The following is a 24,313-nucleotide window of genomic DNA, read 5'->3' on the forward strand; positions in this document are numbered from 1 at the left end:
TCACCACCGCCATTCAATGTGAGGTTAGTTTGTAGCCCATTAATGTTAATTCTCTTGGCTTATTCACCATGACTCAGATCTCATGCACAGAATCGATCGTGCGGTTGACCCACCATGCGAAAAACCCTACCTCTGCTAAAGAATCTCTAACTTAAATCAATTTTTTATGCGATTGATCTTTTAACATGTGATATCCACAAACGTATATAGTTTGGCAGCCTTCTACCATCTCTTGGTGTGACCTTTCTTTTTGTGAATAGGAAGCTAAATGTCTTTCTTGATGAAGAACGGCATCAAAACCTTACGAAGATGGCTGCTCTTTTGGATTACAGTAAAAGTGAAAAGGTAAATTGATTTCTGCTCTAGCTAGTCCCTCATGCTAGTTATAAAATTTCATAAACAGTGGTGGCAATAAATTTTATATATCAAATAGTTACATAGATTATTAAATTTAATAATTACCGTATTTGAATTTTATACAAAATACTTAAATATTATGGTGAATAATTGATATTTTTTTATTAGCATGGGTGTCCGAACCAGCTTGCATGTATTTTTACTAATCCCACAAGTTCTGAAGTTAATGGTTATGTAAGTCTCCCGTAACTTTGAGATTTGTGTCGACTTGAACTAATATATCTAGCAAACAAACTTAGAATTTGACCAGTTGAACTATATATTTCAAGATTAAATAATTAGTGATTTTAATAACATGTATTGTATAGAAAGGGATACGGATTATATTTATTGATTAGAAATTATTTATTTCCAAATTAATTAATTAATATTGGAATGATCCCTCAAGCTGTTTTTTTGTGTTTAATTTGTGAACTCATAACGATTGGTAAATCTAATATGTTCTATATTCAGGAGCTAAAGACTTCTTAATTAGGAGTAAAAATCAGATCATCTATAATTAATCTTATCTTCAAATTCTAACAGTAAATAGAGTTAGCACAAGAATATTAATACCATTTAATAAGAGAATTAATCTTAGTTAATAAATAATACGACTTGAAAGAATATTGCTTAAAAGAATTACTTGGTAGAAATATGTTGCAGTTGCCAACTGAGTTTTGAAAGAAAAAAAGAAGAATTTAAACATTCTCGATCGTTAATTAACCATAAAAGAGTTTGATTATCAATATTATTAGAAGATCATGAGATGCAACATGCATTGGGATTCTCATCACTGAATAACTGAGGAGGTGGTATTCTCTCTATCACATACAGTGGGTGGTAATAATGCATCATTCTCTTCATGTTTTCCTCATCAACGTTGATGATGTCTATGTTTTCTGCTCCTTCCTTCTTCCCTTCATCTTCTTTCTTCTCATTTTTTTCAGGGTTTTCACCACCACCAGCACCTTCTTCTGCTGGTTTTTCCTCTTCCTTCTTCTCTTCAGCTGGTTTTGCTTCTTCTGCTGGTTTCTCTTCTTCTTTTTTCTCCTCTTCCTTCGCTGGTTCAGGTTCAGGCACAGGTTGTGGCACTATCCTGGCCTGCTTTTTGGTGCGTATATAAACATATTCAACTAGTTTGTTTGCCTCCATTGTCCCAGTCACTGTGACCTTGCTGCTGCTAAAATCTGTCACTGCTGTTTGCACTCCTGTAATCAATAGAAATCAAACACTTGTAATTAATGAAAACCATCAAGGCAACACAGTCCATTAATCATGTCTATATCAAACCCAGACCGAATTCATTCGAAGTGCGATCCTGTGTGGACCTTGTCCATGCCAAATTTCATAAAAATTAGCTTGTGAATCATGTTCACGCTAGCTGACTCTACCCTCAAAAATTATGTGCAGCCATGTTCTTAATTTCTGAAAAAAGAAAGTAAACGGAGATCTTGAGCCTAGATAGGTAGGGTTTTTTTACGTGTATCAAATGCAAAAGAGAACAAATTAATTAATTTAATTACCTCTCATTTTGAGAATCTTTTTCTTAAGTTGCTCTGCACATGCCTCACAGTGCATGTGGATATGAAGCTCCACAGTTGTTAATCCACTTACCTGAAATTATCAGCATAATAACATCACAGCACTGTCTAATTAGTATTTAATCACTCAACTATCTTATTACTATTGGAGTTTAAAATTAAAATTAGATGCCGCAAATACCTGTGAAGTAACAACTTGGGGCAGTGGTTCACCCTCATTTTCAGGCAATGGAGACAAAACCTTAGCTCTTCTTTTGGTTTTCTTCATGATTTTATTACACACAGCTTGAGGTTCCACTATTCCTTTTATAGTCACTTGGTTTTGTGCCATATCCATCGCAACTCCCTCCACACCTGCAGTTAATGAAAATGTGTTAGAATTCATTAATTAATTTCTAGTTTCTTAACTTAATTTTCTATTTTTTGTTCCTTTACTAGTTAAAGTGTGAGAGAGAGAGATATCGAGACCTCTAATCTTCATGATGGACCTCTCAATCTTCTTGGCACATCCCACACAATGCAAGTCCACAAACAAGACAAATGGAGATGGTGGCTTTGGTTCTTCCTTCTTTTCTTCCTCTGCTGGTTTCTCTTCTTTCTTCTCCTCTGCGTTTTCTTTCTTCTTCTCCTCTGGCTTAGCCTCTGCCTTGGCTTGTTCCTATCAATAATTAGTCAAACATCATCACATTGAACAAAATGCAAGCCCAAAAGTTTGCCAAAACCCAAGATAACAAAAACCATGCAAGCAAGACCATTCAACGATTGCTTACCTGCTTGGCTTCTTCACCCATTACTTTTCACTAATAAGAAAAGCAAGCTTATTGACCTTGCTGAAAATGAAGTGATGAGCTAATTAATATAAGAAGTAAACTAGAAAATGGGAGGGAGAGACATGCAGGGGGAGGCCTAGATAATAAAGACTAGCAATCACAGTTTATTTACGTACGTATAGGAGCGAGTGAGGATGTTAATGGACGGTGGGGGTTTAATAACACAAAGCATAGAAATGTGATTCCAAGGCACATGGAATGCCACTACACGCACAAAGAAACTAAAGCTTGATTATAATACGGTTTCTTTCTGAATTCTTTTCAACCTCCAACGTAATCATGAGGAAGAGGAAGAGGGGAAGCAGTGAAGTAGGCAGATTTATAGAGAAATTAAGGGGAGATGAAGTGGTTCGCCCGGGGGGGGGGGGGGGGAAAAGAGAGGATGACACATACTTCCAACACCACCGACTGATGTGATTAGTCATCTCTGTAGCTTTCTTGACAAAGTGATGATGTGTCAATTGTATGTGCAATGTAGTGAGAACAACCTGGATTCCTGGTTTCTCTGTGCCTAGCTCATTTTGGATCTCGTGTAGAAACTTATCTCCAATTTGATTTAATTTCTAAATAGATTTACAATTAATCATGCAAGCGATTAGTGGTAATTAATGGATTAGTTCGTCTCTTCTCAAACTAACATGTGAATAATTATGAACATTTTCTTTCAGTCAAATTGTTTTTTGCATAGCGAGAATCAATTCATGAATCTAAGTAAAATTGTCACCTTGAGATAAGACATATATAATAAAATGTTCATAAAGGATAAAGATCGGTGAAAGATTAAAATCAGAAATATTTTTATTATGTTTTTATGTGGTTGTGTTTAATTAGTATTTTAGGATAAAAAAATAAATATAAAAAAATAAAAACATATTTGATTAAAAAAATAACTATAAAAACAAGGATATAAAATAAAATTATTTTAAAAATAATTCTAGAATGATTTCTTGTCCTTTAATACAAAAGAAATCATTCACTTTTAATACGAAAGAAATCATTCAAATTCAATTAAGTTAAAATTGTATGATATTAATTATGAGAGGTTTAGTGTAATTAGTCAAATTCTAGATTTACTTCTTAGAGATCATTAGTTTGAGTTTTAAAAACTTCATGGTCATTGAAGGCTTACATAGTCGTTAATTTTAAAACCTGTGAGATTAGTCAAAGTGCGCGTAAGTTAGCCTAGATACCCACATTAATAATAATAAAAAAAACTATATAATATATCACATAATTTCTTCATAAAGTGTCCTCATGCAACAATCAGAAGGAACTTTCTAAACACATTAGGGTTTAAGCAAGGTGGTTTTTTCCCCATTCTCATATAAAGTGGAGATGGATGAAACGTGGGGATGCGGAAATGTAATCAGTTCTGTGTGCAAATTAAGACGTTAACAAATATATAAAGGATATAGGAAATCCACTAAAGTATTGATATATCACATGGACATGGTCTGCTTGCCGCCCCAAACACTGCTAACCCTTTTCTCCTTTTCCCTATTTCTTTCTTTTTTTTGCATGTTGTTTTAAGCCCTAAAAAGAAAAGCTTTTATGTTTTTTACCAATGCCATTTTCCTGATCTTACACCAGATTGATGCGGCAATGGTTTCCACAAATGAACGTTAATCTCCTTGCCGGAGTGGGATTGATTCGGCATCTTTTACCTTTCCATCAAAACCAGAGCCAACCAGCCTTTTGGTTCAACGAAAAGAAAGATGGAAACTTTGCACCAACGCAGAAAGAAGGGGCCCAACTTGCTTTGGGTAATACGTGTACATGACTTGGCATCCAAATTCAAGCCCCTCCATTGAAATGTTTAAGAAATTCAGTCTAAAATCTCACATACAAACGAATTTCACCGACCAACAAATTATCAATATTCCGGTGCAAAGTTTGAGAGTCCAGCCAAAAAGAAGCATGCCCATGGAGAATTTAGTTTGACTAAAATTGATTACTCTAATGTTTTTAATTAGTAAAGGTTGAGATTATGTGCATGGCTGACAATTATTTGTTGTTCAGATAGATAAGGTGATTAATTAAGAGGCCTATGATTTGATTAATTTACACTACTTTAAGAACAAAGAAAGTGATTAAATATGAGAAGATCATAATCATTCAGAACTTTATCATGGGATCGATGGCTGATTAATTAAGAGATCCTAATCTAGGGGCCGGTTGGTCCCAGATGCTGTTAGGACGAGTGGTCAATAGAATTAATCTAGATTATTGATTAATTAATGTTTGTAATTGCTGTCGAACCATAATTTTAAAAAAAATTAAAATTTCTTAACTTTCCATTAATTTTTTGTGTTTTTTTTATTGTTCTGATGTGTTGATGTTAAAAATAATTTTTTTTTTAAAAAATTATTTTAATACATTTCAAATCGAAAACTCTTTGAAAAGCTATCTTTACTACTTTTCCAAACAAGTACTGAGAATGAGAAAAATTGAGTGACTTGGCTTGTATATAAAAATAGACCATGATTAAAAAAATCTAAAATTAGAATTGAATATTGTGTTTATCAATGTATTTAATTTTTTAAAATTTTTATCTATAAGAGAGATATACAAGAGGTTAATTCTATTTATAATTAAGATGAAGATCTCTATAAACCTGGTATATATATTATTTGTTGGAATCTTCCAAAACTAAGGCATGTGGCATTGTTTGTCATTAGCATAATATTCATGGATTAGTACAATCATTAATTAATCTCACTATTAACATATTGATATTATAAATTAAGAAACAAAATTAAGTGATGGGAACATGATGATAACCCCACTTTACAAACATGATTCCTCATTCTTCTTTCTTTGAATATGGCTACAAAATCGTCCTTTGAGAATCATGTGACTTTTACTAGTGAAACATTCACTTGATGCCAAGAACAAAAAGCTGAAGAAATTATTGAGATTGAGAGAGCATCAATGCATGGTTGTTTATAGCAGACTTTAATTAAAACTAATTGATTAATTAATTAAAACATTCACCTGTACTGGGGAATTACACAGTGGTGATGACAGGGCTAGGGTGACTTGCACCGGAGATTAGGTTGGCGCCCACAATAAGGAATGGCGTTGGCTCTATCATTTTGAGAATCCAGGTGGGCATGCATGTTACGAGCGGTGTATTTTGCTTTATCTTCCCTTCTTTTCTCCGACGGGGCCACCCTCGGTTAGACTATCACCGGCCTTTCTTTGGCCCACTTACTTTTGGTTAGGCTAGCTAGGGATTTGTTGGGCCAATAAGAAGAGGTTCAGCTGGATAAATACAAGGCGTGGTTGGCTTGTATGGGGTCGGTCGGACCTTCTTGCCCATCTTGAAATTCTCTAGATTAAAAAGAACTCTACTAACCCTCTCAATTGATTCTTTAATATATTTTGGCTTAATGAATTAGAAAGGAAGGTCGAGCCAGCGAAACTTAGGCACCTTATAGTTGTTGTTGTTGTTGTTTTTTTTTTTTTTTTTTTTTTTTTTTTTTTTTTCCGGTGAGCCGTGACGATCATTGGAGCAATTCTAACCTTCATGAATTTTTATTTTTTTTCATGTTGATGTTCATTCATTAGGACCCTCAACAATTATAAATATACAAGTAGGTGGCGAACAGCCCAACCCTTGAAACATACTACAGCCCCAGGAGGTGGCGGAGAGCCACCATCGAGGTGGCATCATGAACTCAAATTGTGCAGTAAACTTGGCCTCTTCCGTGACAAGGTTATAGCAGATTATACTAGATAAACCCTGTGGCATTTACCCAGGCTCCCAGCCCTCTCGCCAGCATAACATTCATTGAATACCCTGCCCTCCGTCGGAGCCTTCTATTCTGGATATGAATCTTCAGTGATACCATAAAGTCCCAAGCACGTGTCACTTCAAGAATTTGTCCAATGCTAGTTATTCAAAATAGGCATCCCATCCAACCTAAAATGGAGTAGCTTTTTACAGCAGTCCATTGCCACTTCTACTATTTTTATCTCCAAATAGTCCAAAGAGTCCTCGAACCCATAAAGAAACTTGTTTTGCAAGTCTTGTAGCTGCCCAAACTCAGCTTCTATCATCTTTTCAGCCCTCTACAGCCATGGAATACCATTCACAATGACCTCATCAAACGCATATATGATCATAAATAATAGCTGTCCGGATGCAAAGAATGCAAGCAAAATACAAGGCTCGTTTGTGAAGTTGATTTGGGTCTGCAGAAATCTTTTGTTATATGATATACCATGAAATCTTCATTAGTGTTTGGAATAATTAATATTGCTCAATCTTTCAGGAAAAGAGTGCAAGCAAACGTAGCTCTGGGAAGGACATCCCTTGGTAAAATAGGTCGAGGGGCAACCGAAGTTCGCATAGGATTTTGGCAACATAATCATTTACCTGGACAGGCAGCTTGAAGCAGCTTTTGGCACTTCTGCAGAACAAAATAGCTGCACCCGTATCCCGGTTGCTCACCAGAATCTTCTTCAGAAAGAGGTGATTGCATTAACCAGAACTGGATAGTGATCTAGAATCAAGAGTTGCATTACTATTTCTTTTTTTCCCCTGATTTTTACATATCCTGCCACTACATATAGAGACTTTATAGCATGGACCACTATTAACTTATTCATGATCTTCCATGCTCTTATGATGTCTTATTCTCTACTGTGCTGCAGATTGTTGATGCTCATTCAGATAAATCTCTGCCAGGGCAGTGTGCAATGATGCCCCAATTGAAAGAACGTCCTCATCAAGGAAGAAGTAAGGTGAGTGTAGGGAGTGAATTGCACCCACGTTTTCATTTCTAATTCCAATATCGAGCATGACTCCAGGAATCACTTCTTGATAGAAGGAAAAGTCCTCAGCTGCCATCACCTTCTGACCCATCTTGAAATTCTCTGGATTAAAAAGAAGTCTACTAACCCTCTCAACATGCAAATTCAATTTTTCATCATTCACGGTAGCAGGATATAGGGGAACATCTTCCTTTTCGTACATGTCCACGTGCGCATGACATCTGTGGACAGCTGCCTGGCCTTCAACAACCTACAAGCAGTTGTAATTATATGAGCATGATTTGCTTTTCATTAGCTACTTCACAGATTCTATCATTCAGTCGGTGGTTAGTAACCTAGGTTATGAATAATCAAATTCAAGATGGTAGAGCCCAACACAAAGAATGAAAACTTGTGCGGATAATTAAAAAATCCTACTACCTCTAAAGACTATCATTTAGGACAGCAAGGCATGAACTTGGGAGTTTGGAGGACCTTTATTGAAAGTATTTAACTGGGTTGAGAAAGAAGAATATGCAATTCTGTTTTATACATATTTTTATAGCAAGATTAACATTATGCCAACATGCACTTTGTATGATTCGTTCCGTCAAATTCAAAGTGAAGAGGTTAATTAAAGCCCCTTACCTCTTTCAACCTCCGCTGGAGTTGATGTAAGCTCTCAGTCGTAAGACTCCTCAGGGTGCCCCCAAATTCAAAATATGGTGGAATTACATTCAAGGTAGTCCCTCCTCTGACATACGTAATAGAAAGAACCTTCAGCCAAAAACAAAGCACCAGTTGTAAGACACAATAAATGTTTCACTTCTCTTTCATAATGTCGAAAATCATAGATATATATCCAATGGTTCTGAAGTCTACAGATTGTTTTAAATAAGTTAGATGGACCAAAAAGGATAAAGACGAGGAGGAGAATAACATTTATGAATATTTCAAAGGGAGCTAATCGGAGGAATCCTCTGTTCTTTTATCGGTTCATCTAGGTTCCAGCAAAGTCAGCAAGTACCTTGGTCGTAGTGATTATCAACATATGGAAAAAAAGAAAGCTACAAGAGCAGATGTATAACAATGGCATACCTGACTCTGGAGGGGATCCAGTTCTCTAGAGATGAGCTGTTGCAATGCCAAAATTGCAAATGATGCAGCAAGTAGTGGATCCACAGCATTATGGGGTACTGCAGCATGCCCACCTTTGCCTTCTATTTTTACATGAAAGCGGGATGCAGCAGCAAAGACTGGCCCTGACAAGGATGCTATGGTTCCAGTGGGTATCTTGTAATTAACGTGCATCCCAAATATGGCTTCAGCATCACCAAGGGCACCATCTTTTATCATATGTGATGCACCAGCACCTCCCTCCTCAGCAGGTTGGAAAAGAAGTCTCACCGTTCCCTTTATAACCAATCAAAGTATCATCATTAAATATTTAAATTTACAAGATGACCAAGAGAAAGAAAGAAACACAGAGCGTACATGGGCATATAAACTGAACCATCAAAAAAATAAAAAGCAAAACTCTAAAGGCATCCATTGCAACCACTGAATGATTGGACAAGCAACTAATCTTTCTAGAATTACTTCTTAGTCTGATGCCAGTCCAAATAATCATCCACTTCTAACATCATTAACACAAGAAGACAATTTCCGTCCATGCTAGAAACAAATTACAATCTTAACATACAAAATCAGACATGATCAGGAAGTCGTCTTCATCAACATTAGAAGGATTAAAAACACACACAGCCCTCTATAAACCCCAACTTCACAAAGAAACAAAAGACTAACTAACCTACCTTAAGCAGATGTTTCCTTTCATTAAGCAACTTAGCAGCACCAAGGAGCATAGTGGTATGAGCATCATGACCACATCCATGCATTTTTCCATCAACTTTACTCTTATGCTCCCACTCCACAAGCTCCTACAAACCATAAACAAAACACAATCAAAACCAATAAAACAGAAAGTTCCAATCTTTAAACCAAAAAAGAGGTCTACGAAGCACATTACTTGCAGGGGAAGTGCATCCATGTCAGCACGAAGAGCAACAACAGGAGGTGAACCAGAGCCAATTTGAGCAACAATCCCAGTTTTGGCAAGTGGGTATGTGTAAGAAATAGCAAGTTTATCAAGTTCACTTCTAATAAGAGCACTGGTATTGTGTTCTTCAAATCTGAGTTCTGGATTCTCATGAATTTGTCTTCTAATGGTTATTAACCAGTCCTTGTCTCGTTGGGATGAGCTTAGAAGATGTTCTCTATAGGTTTGCCGATCGAAAGTGGACTGAGATGAATCAAAACATACAAGTAATGAAAGAAGGATTTGGAATAGTATCAAATACAAAAAAGTTCCCATCTTTATTGCTAGTTCTACTGTAATTCGATTCTCAAAGTGATAAAAACAAGTTTCGTAACGTACAGGATTAATGAACAACAACAAGAGGATTCAAGTGAAACCAATGAATCTGTGGGAGTCGTCGGCAAATGACTATGAGGATTGAAAATGACAACCATTGAAGGCCATTAGTCTTTCATTAGCATGTTTCAGTATCTGAAATTGGTTTTCCGCGAAGGGAACAGCAAGGGGTGGTGGCGCAGTTGGCTAGCGCGTAGGTCTCATAGCTATAGAGTGATCCTGAGGTCGAGAGTTCGAGCCTCTCTCACCCCAATATATATTTTCGTTCCGACATTCTAGTCCTCACCTGACAATATTGCCCCTCTTCTTAGCACAGCATTACAAGTAATTTAATTTGCTTTCCGTAAATAACTAATGACATTTCCAGTGTTCTCTTTAGGGTTACCGTATGTCCTCTCACATACCAACAGACAAATAGTCATGTCTCCCTAAGCTTAGTGGACTGTCTTCGACTCCAGACCTGCAAGTCTTGGACTTTGGCTTGTTTGGGAATTCCGAGGCACCAAGAAAGTAAAGCAGAAAGTAGGGTGGAGGTGATTTGCACAACGAATGATCATGCAAAACATCAACTTCTGGAGTTGGCAATTGGTAGAATTTGATCAAGAGAAACAAACTATCCATACAAAAACTCCATAAATATTCAAGCACTAAAAGATTTTTATACAGAAATATGCCAACATAGGCATGAAATTAAGCCTCTATAAACAAGATATACAAAAAAGCTTGAAGTGGTAAAATGTCGAATCTAAACAGACAGGACTCAGTCTGAACATATAGTAAGGTAAATGACTACTTGAGATAATAAACATCAATAGTGACCTACAAAATCTATACCATAAGCTTAATTAGTAAACCCACCCCGAAAAAAAGAAAAACTAAACCGGGAAAACTGAACAGAGAAAAGGTTCCTAAGCGGTATCGAGAAAAAAGTATCTACATCTGCTCACTAAGACTGCAAACAAAACTGCTAAAACAGCTGCCCTAAACATGGTAATCGACCAGATGGAATCACAAGCAGAAGAAGCCTTCGAGAACATAAATGAAACCTTGCTGAGCATAGAACGATTATTCTTCAAGGCTGTTCCATTGTTAGGTATCAGTTCTTCAGAAAATTTAATGGTTTCACTAACTTTGACAAGGGTAGGTTTCAGCTGTTCATCCATGGCATTGGTATAACTGTCTTCATCCATGGCATTGGTTTCACTAACTTTTATCTCCTGCACGTGGTAATTCAACTATACTCAAATACATATTTAGGTAAACATTAGGCTTTTTACTCAGCATCATTGTACAGACTTCTCACCTTTGTCACAATACACTCGTATTCAAGTTCTCCTTCTCCAGAGTTTAAATCTTCTGACTTTGTGCTGAACTGAATTGGTTGGACTTGGAGCTTACACTGCAGACGCAATCTTCTTGGCGCATCACCTTGTCTATTGAAATTCCTGCCAAATTGTCGATTTTGTGGATTGTGAACCCTGGTCCTTATTCCATTCCAATTAGTGTCACTACCACCAACTTCATTCGTACTGTTGCTTGGTTTGTTGAGAGTATTGAGCTGGTCTGTGGCAGAAATTGATGCTACACTTTGCAGGGCGTAAGATCCATTTTGCAATGAACCCAGATAGATCGGCTGCTGATGCACATTACTATCATAAAGCAGAGTTGAAGAAGGCTTCTCGTCAATGTTCCCCTCAGGAAAGACAGCACCCTGAAATCCTTGTTCAATCTGTAATGAGATGGAAGTGCATGGTTAAATTTCTAAAGGGCATAAATTTATTTGTAAAACAAGATAATGAAATTTAAACGAGTCCCAGAATGTGCAAGACAATGTGATATGCAGAAGTAGTGTGGCAGTTTCCACTCACCCTAATTGGTTCCATGTCAACATCCGAGCCACTGTAAGATCCATTGTCCTCAACAACACGGAGCAAGCTGCCCCTAAAAAGGCTCTCACTTGGAAATGATGAATTGTTCTGAAAGCCAGGCACCTCATATAAGAGTTCATCTGGCTGCTTAAGTATGGAATCAATGAATTCAGAGGTATAGTCATCTGTTTCATTTCCAACATTATGAGATTGCAGCCCTCTGTTACTGCTGCTCAAATCGTTGATGCCATGATTAAACATGGAGGAAGATCCCACTGCTTCTTGGACCTGCTCATGGACAGGTGGAAAAAGTTCGTAATCTAGAGCCTGTGGTGGGGAGTCAAATAACCAATTCAAGGCTTCTTCCAGCTGTAGCTCCTCCTACAAAATGCATTAAAAAAAGAAGCAAAAATAATTAATTACTTGCAGATTGCATTTCTCTTACACTGAAAAGGTCATGCTGTACAAATTAATAATTGTCTTCCATCTCACCTCAGAAGCTGGTAAATCAGCAGTTTGATCTCCTCCTTCAGAAACACCAACGCTGCAGCTTGGAAATTCAACTGGCGCTACAACCTCAGAGGTTGTTGTATTTGCCGGAGATGCTTCAGTCAGTGGTTGATCAGATTGTGTAACTTCTGGAGACGATTGAGCTGTGGTAGGAGACGAAACAGTAGCTTCAGCTTCATCACAGTTCGGACTCTCAATGCTCTCATCTTGTTTCTTAAACAAACGACAAAGAACAAAGGCACTCTGCATTGCATAACATTGTCCAAAGTTATCAAAATCGAACTAATAATAGCTATATAGATACCAAGCAAGCACAAAGGGTTTAAAACATCATATGTAATTAGCATCATTTGCAAACAGACCAAAAATAAAGTGCCATAGCCATTTATTTCTAAATTTTTAAGCACCCAATGGCGTCAATCAATCATGGATGCAGCGGTTTATGCAGCAAAAGAAATCAATCAATCAAACAGACAAACAACAAAGCACCCTACATTGCATGAAACTATCCAAAACAACTGTCCCAATATAAATGGAGCAACCATAATAAATAAAAAGAAGAAAACAACACTATAAAAAACGACCATTATTTTCCAAATTGACAAAGCACACAAGCTGTCGAACCTACAAACATATAAGCAACAAATAAGACAATTCAATCAATGGAAAACATCAAAGCTCTAAACTTCACAACAAAAACATAAAACCAGTAACCAAAAACTGATTTTACCTGGCCAGGCTTAGTTCCATCAAGCTCCTCTTCAGTAGCACGATACTCATGCACAACCCAATTAGTCCTCTTCCCCTTAGGAGCACGTCCAGTATAAAATACTAGAGTCTTCTTCATTCCAATCAATCTATGTCCAGACTTTATCTTCCTATCCTTGCCAGTTGCCTTCCAATACCCAGCATCTGTTGCTCTATTCTGCCTCGATCCATGTGGATACTTCCTGTCTAATGGACAGAAAAAAAACCACTCTGGATCCTCGTTCTTTATTATCGACAAGCCTACAACAACAACGAAACAAAACAAGCAATTTTTCAAGATTTAATTCAAAAGACACAAAAAGGAAGGATTTTTCACCCTTTTTTAGAATTTATGTATGCATTTATGTACCTGGTAAGTCCCAAGGTTCCCATTTGCAGACATCAATTTCACGAATAACTTTAACTTTATCATCTTTTCCATTGATTTTGTGTCTTAAGTAGTAATTAACTAGTTCTTCATCTGATGGTCTGAATCTAAAGCCTAAGGGCAGTGAATTCAAGTTCAAAGAGAAAACAGCCATGGTTTTCAAAGAAAAAAATAAACCCTTCACCCAATTTAGAAAGAGAAGACGAATAGAGGATAAAAGATTCAGTCTTGAAGATATTTTAAGGGCTTCATTAATAACATTTGAAGGAAACCACAGAGAAAGTGCAGGCCTCTTCTTGTAACCCAACCCGACGCGTTTAAATAAATAATAAAAATAAAACACGACACCCTCGGATATTCCGCGTATGGGATTTTCTTTAATTGTTTACCCATGGTCGTATCCTTATTTACCATAAATACCAGGGGATGGGGATGTGGTAGGGGTAGGATAGGGAAAGGGAATGTGAGTTGGAGGGTGGTAATTCAGATTAAGAGGGGCCTTCCGCTGTCTGGTGAATGCTATCTTGACACGTGTGATGTTGTAATACGGTGGGGTCTACGCGTCTGACGTGTGTAAATATGGAAGGAGAGATGGTTTGAAAGGAGATGATAGAAAAGGAGAAAGAAGAAGGTGCCATGAAACATCATCCCTAACCTCCTCCCACAGGGCTACGCGGGCTTCTTTATTTATTTATTTATTTAAATGTTTTTCAAGTCAATTTGAGAGAATATTAAAAAAATGGTGAATTCATTAGCATTTGATTCAATTGGTAAAAGGAAAACTTTTTCAACCCATAGTTTTTTTTTTTTTTAAATAAAAAATACAAAGGTTTTATGTATCTCTTTTTGGTCTCTCATTTGAGTTTAATATTATTCAAAACAAAGATCTTAGACAATTCACTAATATTGTACGAGAAAAGAAAAATCATACAAGTTTCCATGGGTCTATTTCATGGTTTTGTTGATTAAGAGGTAGTTTTTAATTGTTTTTTCAAAAAAAAATAATTTTTTTAAAATATATTATTTTAATATATTTTTTTTTAAAAAATACTTTAAAAAAAAATTGTTATTACATTCACAAACATCCTGTTTAAAAGTAAACGAAGAATCTATTTATCAATTCATTACTATATTGAAAACCTAATTAAGATAAAAAGAAAAAATAATTTGAAAACCTAATTGAGATAAGAAATCGTTAGAGGACTTGATGTAAATTATCTTCAAAGATTTGGGATTTTTATAATTACTATGTAACATCAGCTGTAGCTCGTTTTGTCCCGACTCTTCGATTCAAAACCATAATTTAGCTGTAGGTTTCATAATTAAATTGGAATGTTGCCCCTAGATTTTTTTTTTTTGGAGGACTTACATATATTAATATTGAATTAAATCATTTGTAAATTAAGACATCTTAAGACATGGTGAGTCAAATATAATAATGTTTACCGAAAACAAGGTGCATCAATTTTATATTTTATTTTACATGTATATATATTTTGGAGGACTAGAAGTCTAGAACCTTCTTTTTTTTTCTTTTTATTTTTTAATTAAATCGACAAACATCAAGATGTTATAGACAGCAGAGCAATCATGCTCCACCAACACATGAATTAAAAGTCCTTGGAAGGAATCCTAGGATTTCCCTTTTCCTTTTCCTTTTCCTTTTCCTTTTTCTTTTTCGTGTGTATATATTTAATTATTTTCCTATTTTTTTAGGGTTTAGTTTGTAGTTTTAACTGTACCAAAAGAGCAGACAACGTGGGGGAGGTGAAGTGGGTTTCTCAAAAGAGGATAGTGATGGATGTTTGACCAATCATGCATGATGAGTAAACTCAGTTATCAAATCTATTGCCTTTAGACTTTGTTTTAACAATTAATCTTCATCTACCCTATAGTCATTTCCCAACACTTTCTTTATATTATTTATGTATTTATTTGGGCTGTATTTCTAGTTTTGTACATGGGTTATAAAATCTAATATCGGGTCAATTCAATAAAAGATTCTTCTCATCAAGGGAATCAACTTGTTTTACTTTTAAAAAATATTAAAACAATATTAATTTAAATATTTTAAAAACTTATAAAGTAAATGAGCTAAGATCATGTCAAACTTGGATTAATCAGGTTAATTGAATTTTTAACTGTTATAACTCAAGATTTTTTATTTTATTATTTTTTTCATCTTAGATATCATTCAGCTTGTAAATTAATCCATCAAACTAGTTAGAGTTTTATAACCAAACTAGTTAGAGTTTTACAACTATAGTTTTGGTTTTGGTTTTACACTCTTCAAAATTATTCAGGTTAGGTAATACTAGCATTTTAATTAACGAGAACCATCCTTTTATCTAAACAAGGCACAACTTTCATTCTACATGACATTTATTTGCAAAAACTATACCGTTTTAGTACTTGTAATAATAATTAAAAAAAACACATGTTAATAGACGCACAAAGACAAACGAAACCTTATACAATTATTGATGTCTGATCCGAAAAATCTATTAAAAAAGTTTGAAAATTTTCCAATAATTTAAAAATCAAATCCATTTATATTCTTAACAAAGTGTTAATCCTCGCATTGTTGTCAAGGTGCCATAGCGAGGAAAGCAAATCTTTCTAATATATCTCAACTCTCAAGATTACTACTAATTGATTTTTCCTGTCTAGGATTAATTCATTTTCCTAGTTTCTCTCCTCCCCATCCTCCATTCCAGTGAGCTTGGACCCCAAGAAATTTGTGCAGTGTGTGAAAGCTTGGAAATCATTGAATTTAGTGGCTGTTTGTTTGGGGCTAGGGTTCAATTTTTTGTAATGAAAAAAGTTTTTTTTTTAAAAAAAAAACAACCGAGGCAAACATACAAGAATCTTGATGATATAATACAAACTTTATAATGAGATATTGCTGGTGATTGAACCTTAAAGAGACTAGGATGCTTTAGAAAAAGACACAGCATTTGGGATGGAGAGGTACTCTCGCTGGGACCTCTCTAGCCCACAGCTGCTTTTGCTTTATAAAATCTAAAAGCCTCGAATCAAAGTAAAAAACTAATCCATCACTCCAAACATCATTGAAGAAGATACAATGCCAAGTCTCTCAACATTTCCAAATATAAAATTTCCATCCAAGACAAGAGTGAAATGCCTATTCTCTTCGCTGCAAATTGTATGTGTGCGTGTGTTTTGGCACTCAATTTGTTGCTATATATGCTTGCTGGAATATTATATAATACGATGCTTTTATTTATTTATTTTTTTCGTATTTGAAAACGATGATCTCTTGGATTAGGGCTTTGCACATCCTTGATTATTCCTTGATAAAAAAGTTGATGATGAGGTAGTGGAGTTCTGAAAGTATACCTTTCCCTGTTCTCTTTTTAACCTTTGCATGCCCGCCCCTACATGGATATACCTTTTTATTTTTCTTAATTAAAACAGAAGAAGAAGAAGGAGAAGAAGAAGCAAGGAAAAAGTAAGACGTGACCCGCCTGGAACCCTAAAATAATAATTTTGTTCACCATGGCTACTTAATTTTTGGTGCTGGAAATTGTGCCAAAAGTGGAGCATAGTTTTATACTTCTCCTCCCTTGGAGGCAGGAGCGATACTTGGATAATTCGGGGGTCACTCCTTTTTAGTTTTTCAGTTTATTTTTACACGTCCTCCTGCATTATATGTCATTCAAGTCTGAAATCTTTACATCTTTTCTTTTGTTTTTGTACGGAACTTTCAAAAGGCAATTAAATTACGTGATTCATGAAGCGGCTACAAGAGTCAAAAAGTTTGGTCCTTTCTTTATAGAAAATAGTAATCAATTTCGTAGTCTCAATCCTCTTTGGAAAAAAATGTTAGGTTGTGAGGCTCTATAATCTTGTTGGCCATGTGTGGTAGATGGGTTCTATTTTTGAAACTTTGTGATCCCTCCAAAATTCACTTTTGTTGGTTTTTCTTTTAAAATTTTTTAAAAATACATTTTTTTTAAATATTAAAATAGATTTTAATCTGACGAGTAAAGTCAATCCACCCAAGCTAAAAACTAGTTTCCCTCAATGCCGGCTTTAATAAATGAAGCTAAGGTAAGTGTAACTTGTTTGTTTGGGAAGATCAAGAGTGGCAACCCATCGTATAACACAGTAAAGGGTCAAGTGCGATTGTCCCATCTGTACCATACGTGGCCACATATACTAGTGGGTTCCATTGGTGCGTGCAAGTATGGTCCATGGGGGTGCGGTCGCGACGGACACAGCTATGCTCGACACCCGCCATACATTAACGTGACATCCCAAGCTTTCTCTATAGCTCCATTGAATCTCTCTGGATAATATAGAGATACTCTGCTTCTAAATAACAGATCGACAAGATCAGGGAATCTAGTTTTTCTTGTACTGATCGCTCTCTCAACCTTAAAAACCAGCAGATGAATATCAGAGTTCCAACGTTTGACTCTCTGCCTAGTTGAGGCTTCACGTACATAAAAATGTTTGAAGGCAACTTTTTTTCAACCACAGTTGCCTGAGAGATGCATTATAAAGGAAAACAGATAAAAATATGGATTAGATTCTGAGGTTTTTTTCTCTACAATTTGATGAATTACTACCACTACTTGTATTTATAACAACATATTACAGAGTCAGGGCAAAACTCTATTATAAGAAGATTCTTTTATGCCTACATCCTAAATATGGCCAAAATGCATGAAGCAATCTGCTGTTGCCCTTCTATCCACGAGAGGTGATGCATGCCTCCTTCTATCCACGAGAGTAAATTTCCACCGCTGCTCTCTTTCGTTTATTCTCTTCTTCTTCACCTTGTTCCTATTTCATTGTCATGGAGCAAACAGATGAAGCAGAACCTGGAATCCAACAACGAGACTGGCACAGCTAGTCAAGTCCATCGGTACCCAACAGGAGTCCTTGAATATTCAAAAGCAAGTCCATTGGAGAGTTTGCTGCAACATGTCACCCTCTCAACTTTGACATTCTAAAGGCTACTCTATTACATTTGGAGAAAAAAATCAATTTGCAATTTGATCCATCTGAAAGAGAATTCAAACCCTCTCACTAGATAATTCTTGTGCCTGTTTTAGCAACCCCCTCGTGACAACCTGTTTGCGGCCCCTCATGCTCTGCTCGTTCATTCTGTTCTAAAATCTTGGTTTGCTTTCAATTGTGAGCATGGCATTCTTATTGGTGAGAACACCACCGTTAGTCGGGCATGATCTGAAAGAGAGTAGTTCTCAGGCCACATTCCTTTCTCTACTTCAGGAGGGAAGAGAACAGCATTCTCCACACTGAAACCAATTGTTTGCTCTTCTCTACCTTTAAGATTATCGTCTTGGATTTCATCATCTTTCTGCTCTGACCATGTAGGATTCCAAATTCGCTGCTGTAGTTCCAAAATCCCACAATGTGAACATCATAGTTTAGGACACTTTTTTACAGGTATTAACATACGTCGAATTGCTTTATTTTCTGAAACCAATATAATAAAACAGATATGACAGGAAGCCATGTAGCAGATATACACATTTTGACGTAAAGATCAGCAAATACATGGAAGCCATTCATCAGGTTGAAAACATAAACAAATGTTGGCAAAAGTACAACTGATTTGTGGATTGCAGAAAGTATTTTAATTTCAGCTCAAGCAACCTGGATTGCCAATCCTGGTGCTACCACAGCTTGCTAAAAAGGCAGATGCATTGTGAAAAATTGGTGAGGTAATCAGACTATCCTGATGCTTTCGTAAATTACAGCTAATGCGGCATTCAATTTTTAGTTGGTTACCTGAAATTCTTTATAATCAAGAACACCATTCCCATCAATGTCTGCCTGCACCCACAAATCCTTTGTTTCTTCGTCGCTGAGTCCATAACAGTGGCCGGTTAAATTAAGCTGCAATATTTAGAACATTGTTATGTATGAGTTGTCAAGGAAATGAATAAAAACATCTTACTAAGCAACCGCATTGATAGGAGATAATATAGCTTCCACTTATCTTACCTGTTGAAGAGCTTCACAGAAGCCTGAGTAAGTAATGCAGTCACTATCACTATCAGCCTTTAGAAAGACAAAGGCATCTTCTTCTGTCAGGGAAGCTCTCCGTAGCAGATACTGAAATGAAAAATTCTATTTCAGAGACAGAAACTCAAGAATTGTTCTCCCAAGGCTGATAAAATTCTATTTTTAAATTCCATGTCCCTGACATTACAAAACCAACGCAAAACACAAAAAAAAAAAAATATACGGGTTCACTCCAAAACAACCAGCTTAGCAACAGTTTCTATGGGACATTAAGAAGTAACTGGAAGTTGCAAAAGAGATGAGAGATTACAAATGCCTTAGTTGACCAGAAAATTGGCGTCCTTCTTGCTGTGAAATTGCACAGAAACATTTTAGGTCATTTGGGGATATGTCTCTTCAAAGAAGAAACATTAACTAGATGACATCCACAAGATAAGATGGCTTGCTAATTTTTTGTTTACACTGTCCAGCGATATTATTAAGTGACCATCAATTGAGCTAGAGAAGGTCTAGATAGCAAAGAAATGTACAGATGAAGCCCAACAATAAACAGAGTAAGATCGTTGAAGTGTAAGAACATGAAAACAGAGAATTCCAGGTTAATGTTTAAGAATAAAAATCTGACCTTGAACATGCCAAATACTGCTTCACCCCAACTTGTTTTTAGTAGCTTGCGGTATCTATTGGGATTAAGAAGCCATATAAAATCCACGCCACAAATATTTCCACGATGATTAAGGTGGCTAACCCACTGAGCACACAACACATGAAAGGAATGAGAAATTTATGCATCGGATGAAACCAACAAAGTGATTTCTACCGAAGACAATAAATTATTACTAGTTTGAACATGAAAATAAGGACCTTGTGAGCATCTGCATCAGTGTACTGATGAGCAGTATCATATGATGATACAAAGCCCTGTGACCTGAGGAACTTGTAAACATGCCCCCGTTTGCTCCCATTCCAGTCACTGCAGAAAGTACAAAGTAAAGGATAAGGAAGACAACGAGTGTAATTGTGTGAAGGGCATAGAATCTACCAAGTGGGAGTAGTTTCTTTATGACATGTAGCATGTGAACATGTAATTACCCGCAAAGCATAATAGGCGTTGGGCTAAGCTTGTTTTCTTTCTGGTAAGATTCCACATACTGCAGGATTTTGTAGACCTGTTATTGCAGTCATAGAACACAGGCCAAAACCAAGGGTAGTGAGAAGTTACTTGTGAAGAAGATAGAAAAGAGAAAAACAAAGGGTGGAAAAATGTACTTACCTGATTCAATCTCACAAGAGACAAACTTGAATCATGAGGAAATAACAAGTGGGTATTGACAATGAGAATTTCTTGGCGAGTGTCATTGTTCCGGCATGGTGAACAAGGGGCAGCTAATTCAACATGTAACAACTGAGCTACTCGATCCCCGCAGTCATTGAACAACAATTCCCTATGGTTAATAACTCTGAAATAGTCCTTGCGCACAGCGATCAGTAGGCCTGGCATATCATACAATGACACAGTATGTTCGAAAGGATTCAACAAAAGAAAATTTTGCTCATTGTTTCTTCTGCAATTCATTTGTATCTAAGAACAGTTTATTTCCTCAACAAAAATCCCCAACCTCCAACAAAACTTAAAGCTCTTTATTCCTATTTTTGAAAACATGGAAGAATTCTGCTGAAGATAGTGAAAGAGAACAGGAAGCAAAGGAATTGGTCAAATTTGGGAGATTTCTTCCATATTTTGTCCAAATTCGAGACATTAAACCACTAGGCAATAGTGATGGGACAGTTGATGAAACAAGAAACATCAAATGCAGATCAAATTAGCAAACTCCTGGAGCATGGCCTTTAATGTCTGATTACAGGAAGTCCAACATGATCCAAAAGTTGTATTAAAGTTTCGATCTTAGCACAAAATGGTAAACTATGAAATAACATAATTCATTAAAAAGAAATCAAATTTTAAATGTATAAACAAAAGGGATTCCAGAGAAAATTCCAAGATGAGAAATGAAGAAGAAAGGTAGGTACCAACCATCACCACGGTTGTTGGTTCGTGCAAGCTTGAAATTGAGATAGCCTGCATCACCTAATCTCTTCTCATACATGTTGACCAACTCTTCATTTCCCAACCAAAATTCCTACACCAATTTGAAACAATCAACAAACAAATCCAAACAATCACCAAAACCATAAAGAGACAGAGACAAAGACAGAGGCAGAGAGAGAGAGAAGAACCTGAAGACAAATTATGGAAGATCTTTCACGCAACAAGGAATCCAAAATCCTCTGGTTTCTGACAAGCCAATAGGCCCTGTAATCACTTTCACGTGAATTCTGATCCTTATCATTGTTAATGTTAAGACGTTTATAGATAGGTGCAAGAATGTTAAACGTTGTACAAGTTATACAAGGTTGTTGCCGATGATCTCTCATTGACATTGATGATGATATTGCATAACTCCCTATTCTTGATATCCTTCTTGATCTCCTTTCCTTTCTCATTTTTTCTCTTTCTCTCTAACCTTTCTTGTATTCAAATTTCAAAACAAATGATCAAATTCTGAGGCACCACAACAGAAAGAAATAAGAAGAGATGACAAGTGGGGTGGTGGCAGGGGAGGAGGGGAGGCTAATTTTGACGGAAAAGGTTGTGGTGGCAGTAATGGAGGCCGTTTTGAAAACAGCCAATCAAAGGAGGAAGGCAGCAGCAGCAAAACCACCACCAAGAAGAAGAAAGAAGAAGAAGAATAGCAAAGAATATTGTGAAAATGGTGGTGCGTTTGCGACTAAAGAAAGACAACCTCATTCCCTTGAGTCTTCATTCTTGGGGGAGGTCTACGCTTTATATAGTAGTCTATGCAATGCAATATGGTCATGACTTAATTTAATTAACCGTTGCCTAAAAAAGTTTATTGCAATCAATATGCCTATTATAGCTTAGTTTTTGCTTTATAGTCTATTTGAGAATTTATTTTTTTAAAAATATATTAAAATAATATATAATTTTTTAAAAATTAAAAATACTAAAAAAGTGTGGTTTCATTATGCCAAAACAGTGCATAGTGATATATAAATTTATTTTTTATATTTTATTTGATAATAAAATATATATTCAAATGATTTTAATTTGTGCATTCTTTTTATAAATCCGGAGTATATATTAATAAATTTAATTTACTTGTGCAATATTCTTAAATTTGAATCTAAAAAAGTTAAAAAAATGAACATATTTCCTTTAATCACTAGAATACCCTCTTAGGTTTATTATTATTGTTTATATTATTATGATAATTAGGAAGTTGGGTTCGGTAACTTTACTCTCAAGTGCAAGTCAGTCGAATATCAAACAAGTGCATAATCCAAAGTCGATGTTATATTGTTGGTTGAAATGAAATCTATGAATTTGATCGGCAGCTCATAGCGATGGAAGAAGAGAGATTCTTATGTTTTATGGGAGGCAAAAAACTTAAGACCATAGTTTTATTAAGGCATCCTAATTTAATTAATAAACTATTCTTGTAAGTTGTAACTTGACTTGAAAATAAGGTTATTTTATAATTAAAAAAATTACTTATAAACACATCATCATGTAAGAATATTGAATAATACGGTATGATTACATAGGAATCGAGGGTATTTTGTCCTGGTGTGAAAAAACTGGCTTGAGAAATTCCTATTGACTCTCATCCTACCAACTTCGCAAGTTTCTTGAAGTATTAATTTACAAAAAGATGCCAACATGATCTCGATCAATAAAGAGTGATGCTATAACGTTTTGCATGTTTTTTTCTTATTTTTTGTACCCTTTAGCTTGTAATTTTATTAATATTTATTCATGTTATTGTGTCTAACATTAATTAATTATGTCGTTCCTTCTCTTTGGTACACATAAAACACCATAGAAATGTGCCCAAAACATTTTTGAGGTGAGTATACGCATTTAAGACAGGGGCCACTGTATTTATAAGGGATATGTGGGTATAATTATGAAGAAATAATAAGCATACGCATCAATTTGCATGGAGCCCCACAAAATTTTTAGCTTTCCTGCTGAGAAGTTGTGGAGAGGCCTCTGCCACAGAGTGAACAAACAAAGCTCATCCACTAGCTCCTTGGCATTTATCCATTGATGTCGTTTTAGGGCTTGTTGGAGTTGGACGTATATAGAATCTGTATGTGCACCAAATTCGTTTTAAGGCAAGGCCTAAGATCAAAGTATATGCTCTATAGTATCCATACTGCATTATATTGTATGGAAAAAGAATAAAGTATGGTCAATCACACACTATCTTTGCCAAATTGAAATACTTAATTCAAAAACAAACTACTCTAAATTTATTTGTTATTGCTTGGTTTGGGATTTGAAATTCTAAATTATTAATGGATGATGCAGTTTACTAGTTCAACACTATATATATATATACACTAATATTTGTTAGTTCAATAGTGTTTGGAAAATCTTTAATTTGCTAATTACAATGCCAACTCTTCTTTTAAGTATCAAATCAAATATATATTGGTGATAATGCAGTAAGTGAAGCATGGAAAAAGAGAATTGGAAAAAAAGAATTCTTTAAGCATTTGAATTAAGAAAATGGGCTAATTATAATGTTTGTAAAACTAGGGACAATGTGTATTGATGTATGAGGAATATTGTAAGGAAAATTACGATTTAAGGAGGGTCATGAACACTAAGATTAAGGAGAAAAAAAAAAAGATAAAGAAAGAGAAGAAGGGACGGCGGCTTAGGATATGGGAAAATACTAAGGAGACTATGAGAAAAAAAAAAGAAAAAAAATGAAAAGAGTAGACAG

The 24,313-nt window shown here is 35.6% G+C and overlaps 4 protein-coding genes, 1 long non-coding RNA gene and 1 other non-coding gene across 7 annotated transcripts; 2 read left to right on the forward strand and 4 right to left on the reverse strand.

Moving 5' to 3' along the window:
- Nucleotides 1–1,118: 1,118 nt before the first annotated feature.
- LOC118037799 (heavy metal-associated isoprenylated plant protein 9) lies at nt 1,119–3,113 on the reverse strand. Its single transcript, XM_035043900.2, has 6 exons — nt 2,887–3,113; nt 2,711–2,770; nt 2,409–2,598; nt 2,122–2,294; nt 1,923–2,013; nt 1,119–1,607 (listed from the first exon to the last, which is right to left on the reverse strand). Exons 2-6 carry the CDS (start codon nt 2,729–2,731, stop codon nt 1,159–1,161), a joined length of 924 nt encoding a protein of 307 aa, XP_034899791.1. The 5' UTR covers nt 2,732–2,770; nt 2,887–3,113; the 3' UTR covers nt 1,119–1,158.
- Nucleotides 3,114–6,157: 3,044 nt separating this feature from the next.
- LOC140956227 (uncharacterized) lies at nt 6,158–10,866 on the forward strand. 2 transcript variants are annotated; one of them, XR_012171400.1, is made up of 2 exons: nt 6,158–6,965; nt 7,048–10,866. It is a non-coding gene; the product is annotated as an uncharacterized lncRNA (long non-coding RNA). The 2 variants fall into 2 exon arrangements; XR_012171399.1 differs by having other exon boundaries at nt 6,158–6,942.
- On the reverse strand, nt 6,969–10,432 carry LOC118037797 (IAA-amino acid hydrolase ILR1-like 3). The gene is made up of 5 exons (XM_035043899.2): nt 9,558–10,432; nt 9,343–9,468; nt 8,627–8,941; nt 8,177–8,305; nt 6,969–7,799 (listed from the first exon to the last, which is right to left on the reverse strand). Exons 1-5 carry the CDS (start codon nt 9,900–9,902, stop codon nt 7,416–7,418), a joined length of 1,299 nt encoding a protein of 432 aa, XP_034899790.1. The 5' UTR covers nt 9,903–10,432; the 3' UTR covers nt 6,969–7,415.
- TRNAM-CAU (transfer RNA methionine (anticodon CAU)) lies at nt 10,130–10,214 on the forward strand. Its single transcript is given in 2 exon segments — nt 10,130–10,167; nt 10,179–10,214. It is a non-coding gene; the product is annotated as a tRNA-Met (tRNA).
- On the reverse strand, nt 10,583–13,789 carry LOC118037796 (NAC domain-containing protein 91-like). Its single transcript, XM_035043898.2, has 6 exons — nt 13,458–13,789; nt 13,071–13,348; nt 12,323–12,583; nt 11,831–12,211; nt 11,266–11,691; nt 10,583–11,179 (listed from the first exon to the last, which is right to left on the reverse strand). The coding sequence occupies exons 1-6, from the start codon at nt 13,627–13,629 to the stop codon at nt 10,871–10,873; spliced, it is 1,827 nt and encodes a 608-aa protein (XP_034899789.1). The 5' UTR covers nt 13,630–13,789; the 3' UTR covers nt 10,583–10,870.
- A 4,265-nt stretch (nt 13,790–18,054) lies between these two features.
- On the reverse strand, nt 18,055–22,223 carry LOC118037795 (uncharacterized calcium-binding protein At1g02270). The gene is made up of 9 exons (XM_035043896.2): nt 21,735–22,223; nt 21,532–21,637; nt 20,770–20,990; nt 20,589–20,665; nt 20,361–20,469; nt 20,122–20,247; nt 19,476–19,586; nt 19,260–19,367; nt 18,055–18,858 (listed from the first exon to the last, which is right to left on the reverse strand). Exons 1-9 carry the CDS (start codon nt 21,999–22,001, stop codon nt 18,607–18,609), a joined length of 1,377 nt encoding a protein of 458 aa, XP_034899787.1. The 5' UTR covers nt 22,002–22,223; the 3' UTR covers nt 18,055–18,606.
- Nucleotides 22,224–24,313: the final 2,090 nt, after the last annotated feature.

Source organism: Populus alba, chromosome 12, assembly GCF_005239225.2.
Source record: "Populus alba chromosome 12, ASM523922v2, whole genome shotgun sequence".
In the NCBI taxonomy this organism is placed as follows: domain Eukaryota; kingdom Viridiplantae; phylum Streptophyta; class Magnoliopsida; order Malpighiales; family Salicaceae; genus Populus; species Populus alba.